The 18,923-nt window shown below is 36.6% G+C and overlaps 1 protein-coding gene across 1 annotated transcript in view; it reads right to left on the bottom strand.

Moving 5' to 3' along the window:
• rfx6 (regulatory factor X, 6) overlaps positions 1 to 18,923 on the bottom strand; it is a 113,936-nt gene that overhangs the window by 44,707 nt on the left and 50,306 nt on the right. The window contains exons 9-14 of the mRNA XM_069888108.1: positions 17,421 to 17,528; positions 13,245 to 13,322; positions 13,009 to 13,122; positions 10,847 to 10,896; positions 5,352 to 5,511; positions 5,112 to 5,256 (exon numbers count right to left, since the gene is read on the bottom strand). Coding sequence (XP_069744209.1) covers positions 5,112 to 5,256; positions 5,352 to 5,511; positions 10,847 to 10,896; positions 13,009 to 13,122; positions 13,245 to 13,322; positions 17,421 to 17,528 — 655 coding nt within the window. The remainder of the gene's footprint in view (positions 1 to 5,111; positions 5,257 to 5,351; positions 5,512 to 10,846; positions 10,897 to 13,008; positions 13,123 to 13,244; positions 13,323 to 17,420; positions 17,529 to 18,923) is intronic.

Below are 18,923 nucleotides of genomic sequence, written 5' to 3'. Positions count from 1 at the left end.
TTAGATAAAAATCCTTGGTGGCTTCAAGTTCAAATCCTTTCTGAAAAACTTCTGGAAATTTTGTAGCAGCATTTTAAAAAAAAAATCAGTTCTAGAAGCTTCCTCTGCCATTCTTACATTGTGTAATCCTGTTCTATGTTTAAAGCACTCAAATCAACCTAAACTTGCAGCAAAAGTTTATGTATTTTCTTTAAGCATCAAAAATGTTTAAAGCTTTGGTTTAATTTTTTTTTGTACAAAATGGTATTCGCTTTTGGTTACAATCTTCAATCCAAAGATGAAGTAGCCATATCATTTCAATCATGAATGGACTTCAGTTTTGAGTAATTTACATGCTTAGAGAACTGATGAAATTTTACCTGTTCTTTATATTTGTGCTACTTACTTGAAATTGTGTGTACCTTTCACACATTGTAGCCTAGATAGTGTCTGAATTTCACATTGCTGGTACCATCTTTATGCCAAAAACTTCAAGATTTTCTTCTAAAGTAATTGTTTTCTTTTAATTCACTGCCAGATTATTTTCCACATTTTCTTTTATTCATATTTAATAGGGGCATTCACTGAGTCTGACTGTCATTCGCACATATTTTATTTAGGGCCATTTACATGATCTACTTGTAACTCAAGTTTTTCAGAAATTTTGAAAAGGATCTCACAGTAACTGAATAATTACACATGCAAAACAAGAAATGGTGACAGTTTTCCAAATCATGGTAACTGAATTTTGCATTGATTGAAATAGCGTACAGCTGGGTTTGTCTGTATTTTCTAAGTTCTGTTCTTCATTTCACCTCCATTTAAGATGCTTTTGCAGCATATTACGATGGAGGCACAAGATTTTAATAGATTGGCAAGTCGAAGAAGCTATCTTAGAGATACAAAAATTACAAAAGATTGGTTGACTGAGATGGAAAGTTCACTAAGTCAAATCAGATATGGAGAAAGAAATGAGAGTAGTGAAGGATTGAATAAGAAACTTGGTGTTATAAGTCAACAAAATGATGGAAACAGAAAATACAAAAATGGACATTTAAAATTTAACATGTTTAAATGGTTTTATAGTACATATCCCATGAAAGGGGATGTTGAAAATACTTATTTCCAAGGAATTAAGTACTGTTGCATTATTAAATATCCTCATTATAACAAATGTTTTTTTTTAAATATAATCAAACAAAAGGCAGAGTGGCATAAGCCAATCAGAATTAAAATGTCACAAATTAGAAATAGATAAAATAGTAAAACATATTGGATATCAATCAACAGGACACTTTGCCAGGTGTAACACAACCAAATCACATCTCTATCTGAACTTTATCAGTGGGTTGTGAGGTTGTAGATTAAAACCTAAGGATTATGCCTTTTTTTTCCTAGTAAGATTCAACATTCAGAAAAAAAATTCCAAGATGATTTAAAAATCAAAAAAGCAAAGGAAACTGGATATATTAAATTAATTTAAAATACTAATTAAACAACATTTACCTGCTCCTGCAAATGTTCCTCTCCCTTGAAACAAATAGGACTTATTCTTGCATCATAAATCAGCTAATGCAAGATCTTAGTGTGACTCTAAGCACAGAGTATCTGCACATCTTTTTGCTCCGTGAGAAATTTGGAAATATTATGAACAGCTAATACTAATTTTAGGATTTCCACATTTGCATGGAAAACTCAAATATGCTACCAGAGAAGTGACAACTGTTATTTGAGCAAATGTGGATATTTAACTATATAACCATATACAGCACAGAACAAGCCAGTTTGGCCCTACTAGTCCATGCCAGAACAAATCTCTATAAATTAAGGAAATTTTAATGTCAAAAGCTACAACTGGGATTGATATTTTACTTTAATGTAGCAGGAATATTACAGATAATTATGATACAAAATTTGACATTAAGATACATATAGAGGCATTATAGGAAATAAAAAAAGGACTAGCTGAAAGGGAGATTTTAGGAAGGTGGGAAAAGGTAGAAAATTTTGGTTTATAATTCCAGAGCTTTGTAATTGCCCAACAACCTTTGTCAATAGAATCAGGTGATGAGTTCCAAACATTTTTTTTTCTCATCTCCATTATAACTCTTGTTTTTTCTCAGTTTTTGATTTTTCCTATTTGACCTTCATTACGATGAGTATTATTTTCTTAATTGTCTTTCAGCCTAACCACTCTCCCCTTACAAAGATTATTCCACCTTAGCAGGTTTCTTATCAATCCCCTTTCCTGGCCCATCAACATCCGTGGTGATCAGATTCTTGTATGGCTGTGTTCTGGTTGGAGTTTCAATATACCTTTATTGTCATGTAATAATACAGAAAATGTATGATGACACGAAATTTCCTTCTGCCTGCCAGGCAAAGAGTTGCCATTAGTATTGCCCGGCACCCCTTATAGTAAGAGAGAAAAGAGTAGCAAAAGAGGGCCCTTTAACAGAAACAATGTCCGTGAATTCACCTCCCGCGCTCCTGCAGCCCTTGCAACTGCACAGGCCCCTGTTTGATCCATCATCAACTCAAGCTCCAATTCCAAAGCTCTGACAAGGTCAATGCCTGAGGCCCTTTGGGAGAATTCTTGCCCTCAGCATCCTTATGCATCCTGCTTCCGTGAGTCTCTTGATCATAGTATCTGACCACCTAGATCATGTGTGGGTCCTTCAGCCACTGAGCCACTTGCTGGTCTGCTGCCATGGTCACTATCATGTAAAGTCTGTCAGCTGCTGAGCCCATCACTAGTTTTCTGCCTTGTGCCATGTTTTGTTGTCTCCCATGCTTCACAATGGGGCACATGGATTGGGGGGGGGGGGGTGGTGAAGGAGGGCAGTGTTCTCTCCATTTCTGATGTTCTGCTTCCCCAGAGTCTGCAACACCTCATGGCCACTGCCCAGAACAGACACCACCATCTTTGGCACAGACCCTGCTGTTGGAGGATTTTAAATTAAAAACACCATTGGCTCCTTTAATAGGCCATTTAAAGGCTGTATGGAGCTGCCATCATTAGGACCAGGCAGTTGGACCCAGGGGAGCAGCGCTATGGCTCCGCTCACTGCTCTCCCAGGTCCACACCAGCAGCAGTCTACCAGTGCCACCATTTCTTTTTTTCCTCACTAGATCTTTTAGTTCATGTTCTCACTGGCAAAGCCGGTATTCATTGTTTTAGAAATGAATGGTTTACCAGCCCATTGCAGAGTAAACCAAATGGTGATTCAGGAGATTCTGCAAAATGTTGCCAGATTAGCTTCTCTGAAGAATCTAACATATTTTTAAGCAATCCTGTAGCTTTTCCTGCAGTCATCATGACTAATTTTATTTTGATTTGGAATTGTTAACTAAATTTAAATTCCACAACCGTCACTGTGGGACTTGAATCCGTCGTCTCTGGACTACTATTCTGCTAATTTAACCACTGGACTACCATCAAACCACATTCGTCTCTACTTTTATCTTGTGTATTACAATACAAGAAGAGGTCCATGCCAGCTCTCAACAGAGTAATTCCATCAATTCCTGTAGCCCTGCAACTTATCCTCTCTCTTGTAACAATGAACATGCCCTTGATCCTTTTATGACCTAGTTATACTCAGGGAAAACGAGCTTAAACGAGCTTGACATCTTTGTGATAGGGAAGGAAACCAGAGCACATGGGGAAACCCACGTGGACAGAGGGAGAATGGGTGAGCTCCACCCACATAGCATCCTTATTAGGCATAAATTGAGATCACTGGAGCTGAGAGCAGTAGTGTTGACTGTTGTGCTCTATGCCACCCTTTATGTTGATGCATTGGCCAATTAAGAGAACTGTCCTGTGTACTTCACTGTTCAGTCAGTAGAACTGAAATATCCCTGAATTGAAAATAAATCTTTATTTCTCTCCTCACAGTAGAGGCCTGACCTGTTTAGTGCCTAGAACACAACACTTTTTAAAAAAAAGTCTCCTTATTGTATACTCTATACACTTAATTTTTCACCAAGTACATCTGGGCCTCAACTATTCATTGTCAGATGGTAATAGCACTCCACTTATTTTCTTTGTTGCATTAACAATTTTCCAATGAAGGATAGTTTAAGTACCTGCTCAGAACATTTTTAAATGGACTGCTTAAAACTGCTTAGTAGGTAATTATGCCCTCTCACAGTTGAGGCAATGGACTTACTAATGAACATGTGGGAAACACCGGGGTGAGCTGGAATCTTACATGCCTCACTAATATACCAACATATCACTACCTATGCATGGGTTTATCTTGTACTGAACTGGCTTTAGGCCACTGATCTTCAATGTAAGTCACATATATTTACTAATGAAGAGACATTAAAAGCATTGATAATGTGAAAACCAATTCCTGGAAATAAACAATTACATCAACACCTAGAAGAAGAATTAATTATATACTCACAGCAACTCTCTCACAAGTTTGCTTTAAACTTGATTTCTGTGTACTTATTCACGTTGTTATGTTATCTGCTGTAATTTAATTTAGACATGCAGCATGGTAACAGGCCATTTCAGCCCACGAGTACGTGCCACCCAATGTAAACCCCATTAACCTACACCCCCAGTACTTTTATTTTGAACAGTGGGAGGAAACCAGAGCTCCAAAAGAAGACCCACGCAGACACGGGAAGAACGTACAAACTCCATAATGACGGCACGGGAATTGAACACTGATCCAGTCCCAATCACTGGTACTGTAAAGGCATTGCACTCACCACATAGCCAAACTCATAGATGCTAATTAAAATTGATCACAATTATATCATGAAGAGTGAAACATGAAAGTCTGCAGTCATGATTGTAGTAAAAACACAGAAAGGGTGGAAGAATTCAGCCCCAAAATTTTGGGTCTGAGACTGTCTTCAAGGTATGAGCAAAAAGGCATCTGAATTAACAGGCTGGCATGTCAGGAAAAATGGGAAGAAACCAACAGATAAAAGGTGTAAATAGGATATGATAGGAGGTCAGGAGAGAGGAAAGGTGAGAATAGTTTAGGGAAGGGACGTGCATCTGATTGTGAAAGTAGACAGAACTAGAAGAAAGAATGGTGGGTGGGGGGGGGGAGGGGGAGAAGTAGGCTAACAGAAAATGATAGCACATCAAAAATTGTACTTACAATCAGAGTACAGTTCAAATTCCTGGTCAGCTCCACCTGATACTGCAAGAAGAGCTTGTGAACTAATGCTGTTTAGATCCACCTTTTCAATGTCAGCCACCATGGAATTCACAACGGTCTGATCAAATAAAGCTGGCCTAGCAATCTGTGCAGAACAACACAAAACAATGAATGAAGCTGTTAATATAAACACAAAAGCATTCAAATAAATCAATGACAAAATAAGAGCTCAAAACCTGCCTGTGCAAGATGCAAAAATGAAGTTTGTCGTTTTAGAGAAGACACAAATCTTTGTGCAATGGGCAACTTCTTTTCAGCTAAGGTTTCTGGGAGATTTTCTAGTGATAAAGATATCCAGTGATCCCAATGCTTAGCAAAATTTCTGATGTCTGCCAGCAAACTGGAAAAAAAAAGAAAAAAATAATAAGTTGTAAATGTTGTCCTATATTTTCAACATTTCCTTCCTTGGTTAGGATAGCCTGCACCCAATATGTCCAAAAGATGATTAAAGTGAAAAAAAATATATTTCTGTCTTCATTGTTATGCAAGTTAAATGAATGAACTTTCTTCTTTAAAGTTTCTAAATGCTTTAAGAAACTGCCTTTAGAACATAGAACAATGCAGCACAGTACAGGCCCTTTGGCCCTCGATGTTTTGCAAACCCATTTATCCCTTCCTAAAAAAATACTAAACTCTCCCTACCTCATAACCCTCTGTTTTTCCAGATTCATATTTGTGAATTTTTACTTCTATTAATCTATACAAGTAATTTAGGTCTAAATCAGTGGTTTTCAACCTTTTTCTTTCCATTCACACACCACCTAAGTAATCCCTATGCCATAGGTGCTCTGTGATTAGTAAAGGATTACTTAAGGTGGTATATGAGTGGAAAGAAAAAGGATGAAAACCACTGTTTTAATTGTACAAAACTGACTTGTTATGTGCACAGTTTCATAACTCCAAAGGAAATGGGCTAATGACAAGTTTTCTCAAGCAAAATATTTCAGTAACAATTAGGTCAAGAGCAGTGATTCTCAACTTTCCCTTCCCACTTGCATACCACCTTAAGCAATCCCTTACTAATCACAGAGCACTGATGGCATAGGGAATATTTAAGGCGGCATGTGTGTGGAAAGAAAAAGTTTGAAAACCACTGGTCTAAATAATACAGAGCATGATTTTCATTCTCTCATCAGATGTGTGCATTTCTAAAATGATTTACATAATGAAATGCTCATAAGAGCTAAGGATGCTTCCTGATAAACCTATCAATTTACTTGAGAAATATAATTACACCAAAGTTGCAGAAATAATTTTTCAAATTTTAAATGGTTAATTTCACACATTTTGAAATGTTAAAAAAAATGAAACATTGAATATTTTTCTCTGACTAATACAATTAAAAATATTTTTTTCATCTGAGAGAAAGTTCATGATGCATTATTTCAGGAGATTTGGACACTGATGCATCTTCTCCCACAGATTCTACAATGGAAACAGGTATTTCATCTCTCTCCTTGTATAATAGAGCATAAGCTGGAAATAAAAGAAGTTCTCAAAATAAAATAGCACCAAAAATATATGATCCAAGTGGTATGAGCCCAGAGGACTCCGAAACCCAGCAGCAATAGAAATTCACCAAGACAATGGTTATTAAACAAAAGTTGCTTTCAATTTTATTTAAATATAATAACAGGATCAAACTTTAACTTATTACTAATAAACTTCACCTCTTTCTAATTCTAAGTGCACACGTATGTAATGTAGATATGTCCAGGAAAGTTCTTTGTTTCACAGTCCAATCATTCACTTCTCCAAGTTCAGTAGTATCAGGCAATTTTCATACTGTGCACAGAATTCAACATTTACAAATCTTCACCAGGCTCTGATGTTTAATGTTAAATTGTTACTGCTCAGAAAGGTTCTTGTTGGTTTCAGAGAGATATTTGTTGCTCGTTTGACACACACAAACTGATTTCCCATGATCACTCACTTCAGTGTCTTGCCAAAGAAACTTGCTCCATCAGGGTTTTCCAAATGATAACCTCTTCTTCCAGGTCACCAGAGTTCCTCTTGTTTCCCTCATTTCAGGAGAAACACTCTTGCCAGCCATTTCCTCTTGTAAGGATACAAGGGTTTTGAACAGGCTGAACTCACAACTCACAAACCCATCTTCAAAATAGGGTTTTACTAAGCCTGCCAGCTTGCCATTTTTCGGCCTCAACTGCTGCTGTAAAACTGACTTTTCTCTCTTTCTCTCACACACAGAGAAGAATCTTGTTTGTTTTTTCCTCTCTCTCTGCTTGTAAAAACCAAAAACCTCTCCCAAGGCTTCAAACCCAATCTTTGAAGGATCTTATTAGTACTTCTGAGCCTGGACTTTCTTGCCCATACACAATAGATAAGCATTCTTCATTGCTTCTGCAAAGCCATCTGGAGCCTCAATGTCTAGCTTGAGCAATGGTTTTGTATTATAAATGAGATGTTTTTTGTGAAGTGACCTACACTAAACCCCCACAATCTCTTTTAAAGACATATTTATTCATAACTATACTTATATAGTTATCCCCGTAACACAAGAGATTACTTCCTTTTGGACCAAGAGGGCAGATCATTCCTTGGAGTTTCAAACCACAAGACAGCCAGTCATTCAGTATGGGGTTATCTGGAGAGTTGAGCCTTACTACAAATTATCCCCCAGCACAATCAATAAACTGCTATCCTTAAAAAAAAAATTGTGATATCGTACCATCGAGCTGAATAAAGGCAAGTCTTAATCAAGTTTTTGCACTATTAATGATGGTAAAATACAAGTCATTAAGTCATAGACAAAGTCAAGTCATATCAGAAACAGGCCATTTGCCACAAGTTATTCAGATTTCAGATTTATTGCTTGAGTACACAACATGACCTTGTATACAACCCTGAGATTAGTTTTCCTGTGGGTGAGGCAGAATTAACATTTATTGGTAGTGCAAAAAACTGCACACAATGTACACATGTAAACAAATAAATGTAAACAACTTCAATAGAAAGAAAAACATCTATGAAATGTAAGAGTTCTTAAATGAGTTCTTGATTGAGTTAGTTGTTCAGGAGTCTGATGGTGGAGGGGTAGGAGGAGAGTGTGTATAAAAAGCACTATAATTTCTAAATGTTCAAACCAAAATGTATAGAAATAACATTGAATAAAAGCCGGAATGTGCACTTTAAGGACATGTGAATTGTTTGACTCCAAATTTAAAACTGTAGAGCACAGGGACAATTAAAGGAATAGTGTCTTTATCCCAAACATATACTGTATATAATTGGCCTTGTCACAGTTTTAGACTTTAACTTGGAGACTAATAGAATTTTGGTAATTTATCCAAAAGTGCTTCCTTATTGACATTTCAGTAATCTTCCTTCCTAACAGACGGTCCAGTGTCACATCCTCTCTCAAAGAACATTCACACTTACAAAATTCCACCTCATCCAAGACTTGTAGGAGATCACAGTCAATATGAGGGAATTGCAAATCACCTCATATTAGGACACTATTATTCACTAAAAAAATGCTTTGCTAATTCCTGCTGAGTATTGATGGGCCTTCAATACAACCTCATGAAAACAACACCAACCCTTTCTAAGTTCCACACATATTTAGCCTCAGGAAGCAATCCCAGTCTTCTCTAGTACTGCCATGATGTTTTTATCCAAAAGAAGCTCCCCCTCCTTTCTTACCTCCATTGCATCTAAACCAACTATATCATAGAACATTAAGGTGCCAGTCTGCCCTTCTCAGCCATGTTTCTGTGATGGTTAAACATCCTGTTCCTGTGTACCAATCCACACTGGGAAATGCCTTGCCTATCAGGCTTCTTGCATTAAAATAAATGCAGTTCGGTCTATCAGAGGTAAAACAAAATCTACAAATGCTGGGGTCTAATGCAGTACCCCTCCCTCCCTCCCTCTCTACCACACAGAAACTTAGCAGGTCACATAGCATTCATAGGAAGTAAAAGGAAAAAAGAGGGCTTGAGAGCAGCAGGGATAACAGAAGACAGAGAAGGGAGACTCCCACAGAATTTGCTTCTGAAGAAAAGCTCTGGACTGAAATTTCAACTGCCATTTACTTCACATTGATGGCGAGTGACTTGCTGAGTTTCTCCAGGGCTTTTCATTCAGTCTATCAGACCTTGCTCACTCCCTGACTTACCCTTGCTTGTCCTATTGAATGCCCTTACTTTAACATCTGTAAAAGATTTCAATTTTTCCTCTGCCACATGATCACTTTGTTTCCCAGCACCCTGCCAGACTACTTTAAATCCTTCCAGGTAGCACCATTAATTATCTCCAATAGGATATTGGTGCCCTTCCAGTTCAGGAGTATCCTACCCCCATTGCACCTTCCCTGGAGTGCAATAATCCACATACCCGAAATGGATTCTATGCATCAGATCCTTAGCCGCACATAAATTAGACTGTTTTCCTTCCAAACCTATGAATTCTATCAGGCAGAAGGACAATGATGGTAAAATCTTGGGGGGAAAAAACAATCGCAATCTGGAAATTTCTGTCCAAGTCACGTACTATCCTGACTTGGAAATGCGTCTACACTTCAAGGACTGCACAGTTTCAAGAAGGCAAGTTACCATTAATTCAGGATGATGGCGAAATCCAAGATTAGAATCCTAGGACATGTTTTTCAATTTACAAGCTATCTCCCTGAATTCCTTCAGCAGTATTTTGTCATTCTTTCTGGCTGCTCACCCTTCCCTTTCAGAATGTCCTTTACCAGCTTCAAGACATAATTGATCCTGGCACCAGGGAAGTAACATGCCAGCAAAAAGTCCCGCTTGGAGCTACATAAATGCCCATTTATCCTTGATCACCATTGCGCATCTGGACTTTGTCCTGCCTTGCCATACAACAGTGCCAGCTGTGATGCCACTAACCTGGTTGATGCTGCTATTTTCCTTTGTAAGGCTACCCCTCTCATCAGTATCCAAAAAGGTTTGCTTGTTTCAAAGGAGGTAGTATTTCTGCAGGTGGTCACCCACCTGACTGAACCTCTTGTGTGACCACTTCTCTGCAGCTACATTCTGTGACAAATCTTAAGCCACTTTCAGGTGGCCAGAATACCCAACTGTAAAGCCGCCTATTCTACCCCAATGCAGCTGTCGGGTGGCCACTTGAAAGTGGAGAACCCGGCCAGGAGGAGCATTTACCTAATCCTCCTCCTGTAGGTATATTCTCCAGCTCGAAGAATCTCCCGTTGCACCTGAAAGCAGCACCAGGCAAAGCTAGCAGCTTTGAGGTGCCTAGCAGTCCCTGCTGCCTGACAGCCTCCCAGCGCAGCCCCGTAGTCCCGTGCCAGCCGCCCCTGTGCCAGTCCCGCGTCGGGGTTTTCGGCAGCGAGGAGGCGAGCTGCCAGATGGGTGCCCCTGCCCCGACTCAGGAGTTGGCATTTGCTCCGTGGCACCTCTCCCCGCTGTGGACATTTCAAGAGGCAGAACACCACCTTCAGCACTGCCACCTGAACGTCCCTTCACAGACACCCGCAACCGCTCCGGAGCCACATTCTCCCGGCAATTCCACCTGAAAGCGGCTTTAGATTCCCTCTACTTAGTGGTTCTGGCAAGGTGCATTATGAGATTTCTTCAAAATAAACTCTCAATTTGTAAATTCAGCAAAAATTAAAGCTTTATAAAAATATCACATTGCAATGTTAATCAATGCTGATACGTTCTTACCTTTCAGGCATTTCTTGCATTGTTGCTGGAATAAGCACATCTGTCAGGACCTTAGGGCAAATATTTGTAAAAAATATATATATAAACTTTTCATTTCACAATGCAGGTGAAGTTCACCTTGCCAATCAATATTGATCAAGTAATCCCCCAATTTTATTATTTATTTAAAAATGCTGGTTTATATGCTTTGACAGCATTTTAGATAAAAATCCATGTAATATTACATTACTCGGACGTTGAGGTAGCTTCCTTGCACAAACCAGAATGAATTTTCCCCCTTGTGTTTCAGCATTTCAGGATTCAATGGGAGGAGTAGTTTAAACAGCAGCTCTTCCCCACCCTTGAAAACCTGTTGATGTTTTGCTTAATCTCCATATGTAGATCTGCATCTTCGAGTATATCATGTAGCAACATTCACCTGGGGCCAACTCTGCAGTGGAAGACGGCAGAGTTTCAGATGGAGCAGGGCTGTCTTTCATCGAGCTAATGACCTGAGCACCAGATGTAATTTGTGCTCCTGCAAATAACCTTAATAGCCCAGGATCCAGTTTTATACTGGACAGAATTTGCCTTAGTGACTTCTCTTTCCATTTCATCTTGGGATGTAAGCATTTCAGAAGTGTTTGATGATGGTTTCATTCTCAGCACAGCTGTCTCTCGCACACGACACTTTAGCAGCCCATAAAATTTGACATAGATAGATTTTATTCGCCAGCCAAGTGAAATGTTGATACTTATTTTAAACTTGTAGTAATAAAGTATTTTGACAAATTACTTTGGGAGTCTTTTTAGAAAATTATCACCTTATCCTTCAATCATCTCCTTTTCCTATAAGGTTTTGAGGACATTCCATGTCCGATGGACTTGTAATTCTTCTGGATAAATTGTTCTCTACAGAAACAGATAGATCTGTGCAGTTCAATTAAAAATACTCCACTGTTGCAATCTTCACAACCCTGAGGCAAACAGGTGTATTGACAAACAGAACAACCAATGTTCATGTCCCCAAGCACTATGCTCAACTTAATGCAGCCATCGAGTGAACAATTTAACATTACAAATCCATCGTTGAGTGGTGAGTGGCCCCATATCTTACTTTCCTAACTAATATGAATTAATCCAACAGTAATAGTCTATCCTGAATGAATTGGTCTCATTTCTGAGAGTCATATTGCAGTCCTTTGAAAATTACCTCAAACATATCTCTTATGGTTCATCACATAATTGGAAAATACATTGTTTAATTAACCTTTACAAAAAAAAAAGACTAGCTAGGTTACTCCACAGTTCATCCTTGGAGAACATAGAACATTACATTCATTACAGGCCCTTCAGTCCATGATGTTGTCCTGACCTGTGTATACCTACTCCACAACAATAAGAGGTCAGAGGCCAAAGCCTTTTCTTCTTCTGTTTCCATCTTTAAAAGCATCTACATCTGCATTAAAAAAAGTATTTTCAATGGCTCCATTGGTTGTACTTTCACCTGAATCAGAAAGTCTTGGGTTCAAATCTGGACAATTTAGCACAAAACTCGAGTCTAACACTCCAGTATGGATGCCAGCACTCAAGAAATGATTCCTTTCAAATGAGACACGAAGCAATGGCCACATTTGTTCATTCAAGTGTCAAGAAAAAGAACCCTTAACACTATATTGCTGAAGAATAGAGCAGTTATTGGCAACACAATGACACTATTTATTCCTCGAATCAGTATTATTAGAACAGATTTGTTAATGATCATTATATTGGTGTTTATAGATATTTCCAAGTGTAATTTTCTACTGTATTTACTATATTGCAAAGTCTTTCTTCTGTTTCCAAAATCTTTCTACTCTACTTTCATTTAAATTCTTACTATTTAAGATGTATTTGTTTCAAAGAAAAAAAAAATCAGTCTCATCAAGTGCAATGATTATATAATTAATTTTGAATCGATCATGACGGCTGCATTTATTTCTTTTGCATTGGTTTTGCAAAAATAAAGTGCCCCAAATTAGATCATAAATAAAAATCCACAACACTGAGAATAAGTCATTCAGTATAAAATAGATGCATCTTCAATGTGATTTTAAAACCCTTGCACAATATGGGCTTATTTGTGTTATAACTAAGGCATCCTTCACTTTTATGTATTTGTGATCATTTTAATCAATACTCACTTTGTAAAGTATGGAGTCACAGACACAAAATATATCAATAAGGACAGGATTTTCTAACAAAGGAAGAAGATGGTCAGGCATCCCTTGCCAAAAGTGCAATAGGAAATTCTGAATCTGAAATATTAAATGGAAAATAATTAAATTATTATCCTTTTGGATTTCATCTTATTTTAATCTCTCTTAAGCATGGATTAAGAACTTTAAATTGCAATGCTTTTGGTTTTATATACACTTACCTCTTCAAAGTTTCCATTAATTGCATTATCCAGGATGCATTGACAATGTGTTTTGTACATCATAATTAATGTATCTACCTGTGTGGATAAAAGTATCATGAAATATTAAAATGACAGCCCACATGACTGACTAATGTTTTAAAATAATCATATGATTAAATGGGAATAGATTTGGACCATTTGAACCTTTGTAGCACTCCTTTTTTCCTTAAAATCATGGCTAATCTGTAGTCAACTCAACGAATTTGCCAGATTATCGGAGCATTGGTTAACAAAAACCAACCAATATCAAATTTGAGATTGAGAATGAAACAAGACACACACAAAAAAAAATCCAATTACAGAAATAAGTTACAAACTTCTAAGCAAACACTTGAGTACAGAAAAGTTTTCTTATATCAGCCATGAAAGACTGGTCTCTAATTTCAAGTTCTGTTTAAGATTCCCCAGTGGAAGTACATCTGCATATCCACTCAGTTTTAAAAATTTTTAAATTTTGATCATTAACCTTCAATAATCGAGAGAGTAAAGCCTAGTTTGCTTAAACTACAAATGTAACTCTTGGAGGTTTGAAACCATTTTAGTAAATCTATACAGTGCCAACTCAATGGCCAGTAAATCCTTCTTAGGGAATAATTTACAAAGCAGCCCAAAGATTTCAGATTTATTGTCAGAGTACATACATGACCTTACATACAACCTTGAAATTCCTTTCTCCTGTGGGTGAGGTAGAATTATCACTAACTGGCAGTGCAAAAATAAACTGTGCACAGTGTAAACATGTAAACAAATAAAAGAACTGTAAACAGGTAATGAATGGAAAAAAATTGTGCAATACAGAGACAATGAAAGAAAATCAATGAACAAGTCTCTGAGTTGTCAATGTGGAGTCTGATGGTGGAGGGGTAGCAGCTTTTCCTGAACCTAGTGGTGTGAGTCTTGTGGCACCTAGACCTCTTTCCTGATGGCAGCAGCGAGAACAGAGTATGTGTTGGGTGGTGTGGGGCTTTGATGATTGCTGTACTTACTCAAGCATTGTATAACCGGTTACATTGGAATTATTCCTTTATATTCTAGTTTACAAGATCATCCTGAATTTAAATTTCATTTTCAGTTACTTTAACTAATGTTGCATTCAGTTTCTGAAAATCAGGGTGAACATTAAAAAAAAGCATTCATATGTTTCATCTCGGTGGTTTAAAAAATGTGGCCGAGCAGAATCCAAGTAAAATGTTTAAGACCAACTAGAAAAAGAGTACCATACACCAGTCTTTCCTATTCAAAAACAAATGCTACTTTGGGGAAGTGCCAAAGGAGAGACTTACCATAGTAGCTCAAATTTTCTAACATATTTAGAATCAGTGAACTAACATGGAAAATCAATCCATTCATTGAGATGAAGTTAGCTCTAGGGAAGTAGCTCCCATTTAGTAACTTGAGTAGGGTTAAGACCACACATGTGGCCTGGTATGCAAAAAACATGTTCTAACATTTCCTTAACTTGTTGAATAATTATCTTAATGAGGTTTTTTTGCAAAGACAATGTTGGCTAAAAATGTTAATCAAAATGTTCAAAACAGTAACCATCATCCACTAAAATAAGTGCATCGCACTTTCTGAGAAAGTAACAAATGACTTGTTGGAGCCCTGTCACAAGTGGTCACGATAACCACTACTGCATGTACATTGAGAGAACATTTAAAATTAATCTCATTAACTGGAGCTATAAAGTAAGTATTTATCTTCACTCCAACTCTCCAGTTTAAGAACATTTGGATTATTAAATACCATCATGCAATACAAGTAGAATTTACAACATTTTGAAGATACACAGTAATTTTCAACACAGCATTAAAACACTAAATTAATTTTCTAGATCATAGAAATCATACAATTTAATTGTCATTCAAATGGAAAATCTATCTAATTTAATGCAATTTAAGAGCACATGTCCAAGGTTAATTTACTACATCTTCAGTCATGGCAAGAGCTCACTGCATCTGTCAAAATGTGTATGGGAAGGTCTTAGACATATTTGCAATTATCCATCACGTTTTAAAAATAGGCTAGTCAGGTAACCACATACAGAAATATTATCTGATGATTTCAGACGCCATCCCATTGGAGTGATAGAACACCAAGATTAGATTTGAATGTGGCTGAGAATACCACAGCTCAATTTACAACCAAAGTCCCTAATAAATGGGCAATAAATGGAGGAAAAGCAAACAGAAATCTCAATCAATATTTCATTCAGTTTATTTGCCTGTGACCTCTCACTTCCACGTCAATTCAGTTTTATCTCACTGAGTCATACAAATCCAATAAGCATTTTCATTTGTAAGATATATACACTTTTAATTGTTTAAGAGTTGGTTTAAACCTGAAAATTTAATGTGAAAAATCCTGGAAATAAATAGTGAAAGGTCAATATTTCTGGCCTGGTCCTTTCAGGATTCACAAATAAAGGGAGAGGAACACTTGGCTTTTCTACCTTTCTCTACATCCTGCACTATTTGCCTGATCCATATGTTGTTCCCTCATCTATTTGATGTTACTGAATATCTGCTTATGAATTGAATTCCTTGGATAACACACAATACAAGGTTTTTTTTTACTGTATCTCAATGCATGTAACAATGTAACAATTAAATTAAATTAATGGGAACAGAAAAGTTAGTGCATCAAGCACAGAAATGCTTGAACAATATGCAGCCAATTAAAAAAAAAAATCAGCTTATGTTTTGAGAACATAAAAGGACCTAGGCATTAGAGGGAAATATTAACCACTTCAAATACATAATTTAAGAATGCCAAGAACAAAAGTGGGAAAGCTGGGAAAAAAAAGAAAATCAGATATTGAAGCAGGCTGGATTTAAATATAAATGATACAAATCTTGTAGCCCTACCAACAAAAAAATAAGTAGGGTGTAACTTAGGACAAAAAAAACTCACCACAACATTGATCTGATAAAGAGCCCAACCTGCTGCCAGTCTGTCCTTTCCTTGGACACCAGGTCACAAGCTCATTTTATCAGTCTGCTACCTGCTCAATTGTTAATGGATAAATGATATGTCCACATACTGCTATCAAGAGTGAAATGGCAGGCATTGTTTCAGGTAGATTCTCTCAATAAATCAATCTCCTGTGTTTGGAAACATGGGTGTGCCTTTTAGTGGATATTTCCCCCAATTCAGTGCAATTTATAGCAATGAGGCTTTTGTCTCAAAATATCAGAATTAAAATATTAAATGAGCTATAACACTCATCTGAAGTTCAGCAAGCTAAATGGAGCATTGGTAACCAATAGATTTTGGAAATGACAATCACATTAAGTATATTGCCCTCATAACAAGTCTGAAAATTTTGATTTGGTACAAATTAAATCCTAAAAAGAAATCAGCTGAGATTTTCTTACAAAATTGATGTTCTTTGAACAGAAAAACTGCTCAGAACTGGAGGAAAAACAATGAAGCAGTGTATAATACTGAGAAAGTAATTCACTGTTCATCAGTGATAGAATGAGGTTCGAAATTTTAAGATATTTAAAGAATATCTTGCAAGTCAACCATAAACATTGAACATACTGATGAATACTGCATTTTAACAAACTGCAAAACTCACTGACTTAGAAAACCAATGAAAGATGGCATAGTCCCAGAAAAAAAGGTAATGTCTTAAAATAATCCAAAATACAAGCTTCATGCCATGTGAGGATGGATCACATTACAATGAAGCTCAAGCAGATAATTATATAAATTACAGGCATGATCGATACTTGTTCACTTAGCATGCAAGTGATTCTAATTTTCAAAGAAATGCATTTGAAATCCTTGTTAAGCACAGAAATTTATACTATACATTATTAAATATTTTGAACCTCAACATAGTATTTATGTCAAACAAAAAAATAACCCTTCCAGGAAGAATTATAGATATTTTAAATATGAACATAAAACTAGCCACGTCAATGTAAACAAGTCAAAATAAGTTAGGATAATACCATGCTTTAAAATAAACTATCTACTCATATAGGTATTTTTTGCACCCAAATCTCCCAGTCCCCCATTTTGTACACAAAAGATAAAAAGTTCAGTGTCATAGTTGTTCATGATAAATGGTTTGGGTTTTTTTATAATCATGTGTTAAATGAATTAAATTAATAGAGTTTGTACCTTCTCCTTTGAAATAGGCCCTTGAAGAAGAAAATGCTCTGCACTGGGAAAATCTGGAAGCAAGGTTCCTGTTTTTGAACTGAGTGAATACTTCCGAGTAAAACCTCCCTATGAAGATAAAAAAAAGTATTAAGTACGTAAATGGTTATATGGTTAAGTATGTCAAAATGCATGCCGCCATTCTTAATTAATTGACTCTTTAAACACAACGTAAAGACAATTATTAAAAAAAACTGAACAAATATTATTTAAATGTATTTTAATACAATAGCAATGGGTAGGATCATATTGCCTATTGCCAGTTTTTCTGCCAAGAAGCATTAAAACAACAAAAAGTACCAGATTTCCAATGGAAACATAAAAGCCCAAAACATATTGGCAGATTTGGAGGACTGAAACACTTCTCTGCTTCATGTGATGAGAAATCAGATCTGCCAACAAGGACCTGATACAGGAACAAAAATGCCACAAGCTTAATGCGGATATTAAAACAAAGCTTTCGGAAGCAAAGGATGGTTGTCACATTTTGCTTTAAACTAAAGTCTTTAATTATTCTTACATATTCCTCTGGTACCTTTTGTTTGTTTAGTTTCTCTTTTCTTCAATACAGATTGTCCCCAGGGAATGAACAGTTCCTTATTTTATAAATGTCAATAAATTAATTTTGTCCTTGGGTTAGGAATGCACAAAAAATGAATCAATGTAATCGCCATACTTCAGTATTGTAATGAATGGCATCAAAAGCACAAAGATTGATAAGAAAAACAATGAGTAAAAGTGGATAGACAGTGGAATACAGTTCTGCTGTTCATGAGAATGATCTTATCTAAACATGCTGGATACTTGAATGTACCAGTAATAAAATATTATGGAAACTCATTTGCATAACCCAGGGATGACCTATTATTTTATTTTTGAATTGCATAATTACATAAATTGTTTGACACGCCAATGCTGTCAGGGACATTTCCAAACCACATCTTTGATATTACACCACTTGAGCCCCAATCACTATGCAGATATATTGGATTCCAACATGTGAAGGACTATGAAATAGGCCTTCCACATCTGTCCCAGATAAGCACAGATGTGTTGATTCACAACCTGAAATGCCCATGGCCGGACTGGATCAAAAAGCAAAATGCTGCAAATGCTGTAAGTTTGAAACACAGAAAACACTGGAAGTATTAAGAAAGGCAGGCAACATCTGAAATATTAACTTTGTATCTCTCAGATCCAGCCTAATTTGTAGAGGTTATTTTTGCAATTAGATACAGGACTGGATTAATCCTCCAACTTTACATTTCCATCCGATGTTACCATTAATCATATTATTTACTCTTATTTTAGAACAATGCAAATAGTACAGTTAATATCAGCTTAATCAACTCTTAAATTTTTACTGCACTGCTTAATAAGAATAGCCCATTCTTATCATGTGCAAATGGATTGGGAGCTTCAATAAAGTATGTTACATTACCTTATTTTGTGAGCAAAAAGCAA

The sequence above is a fragment of the Narcine bancroftii genome, chromosome 6 (assembly GCF_036971445.1).
Source record: "Narcine bancroftii isolate sNarBan1 chromosome 6, sNarBan1.hap1, whole genome shotgun sequence".
Classification (NCBI taxonomy): domain Eukaryota; kingdom Metazoa; phylum Chordata; class Chondrichthyes; order Torpediniformes; family Narcinidae; genus Narcine; species Narcine bancroftii.
This window is presented reverse-complemented; position numbering and strand designations above follow the sequence as displayed.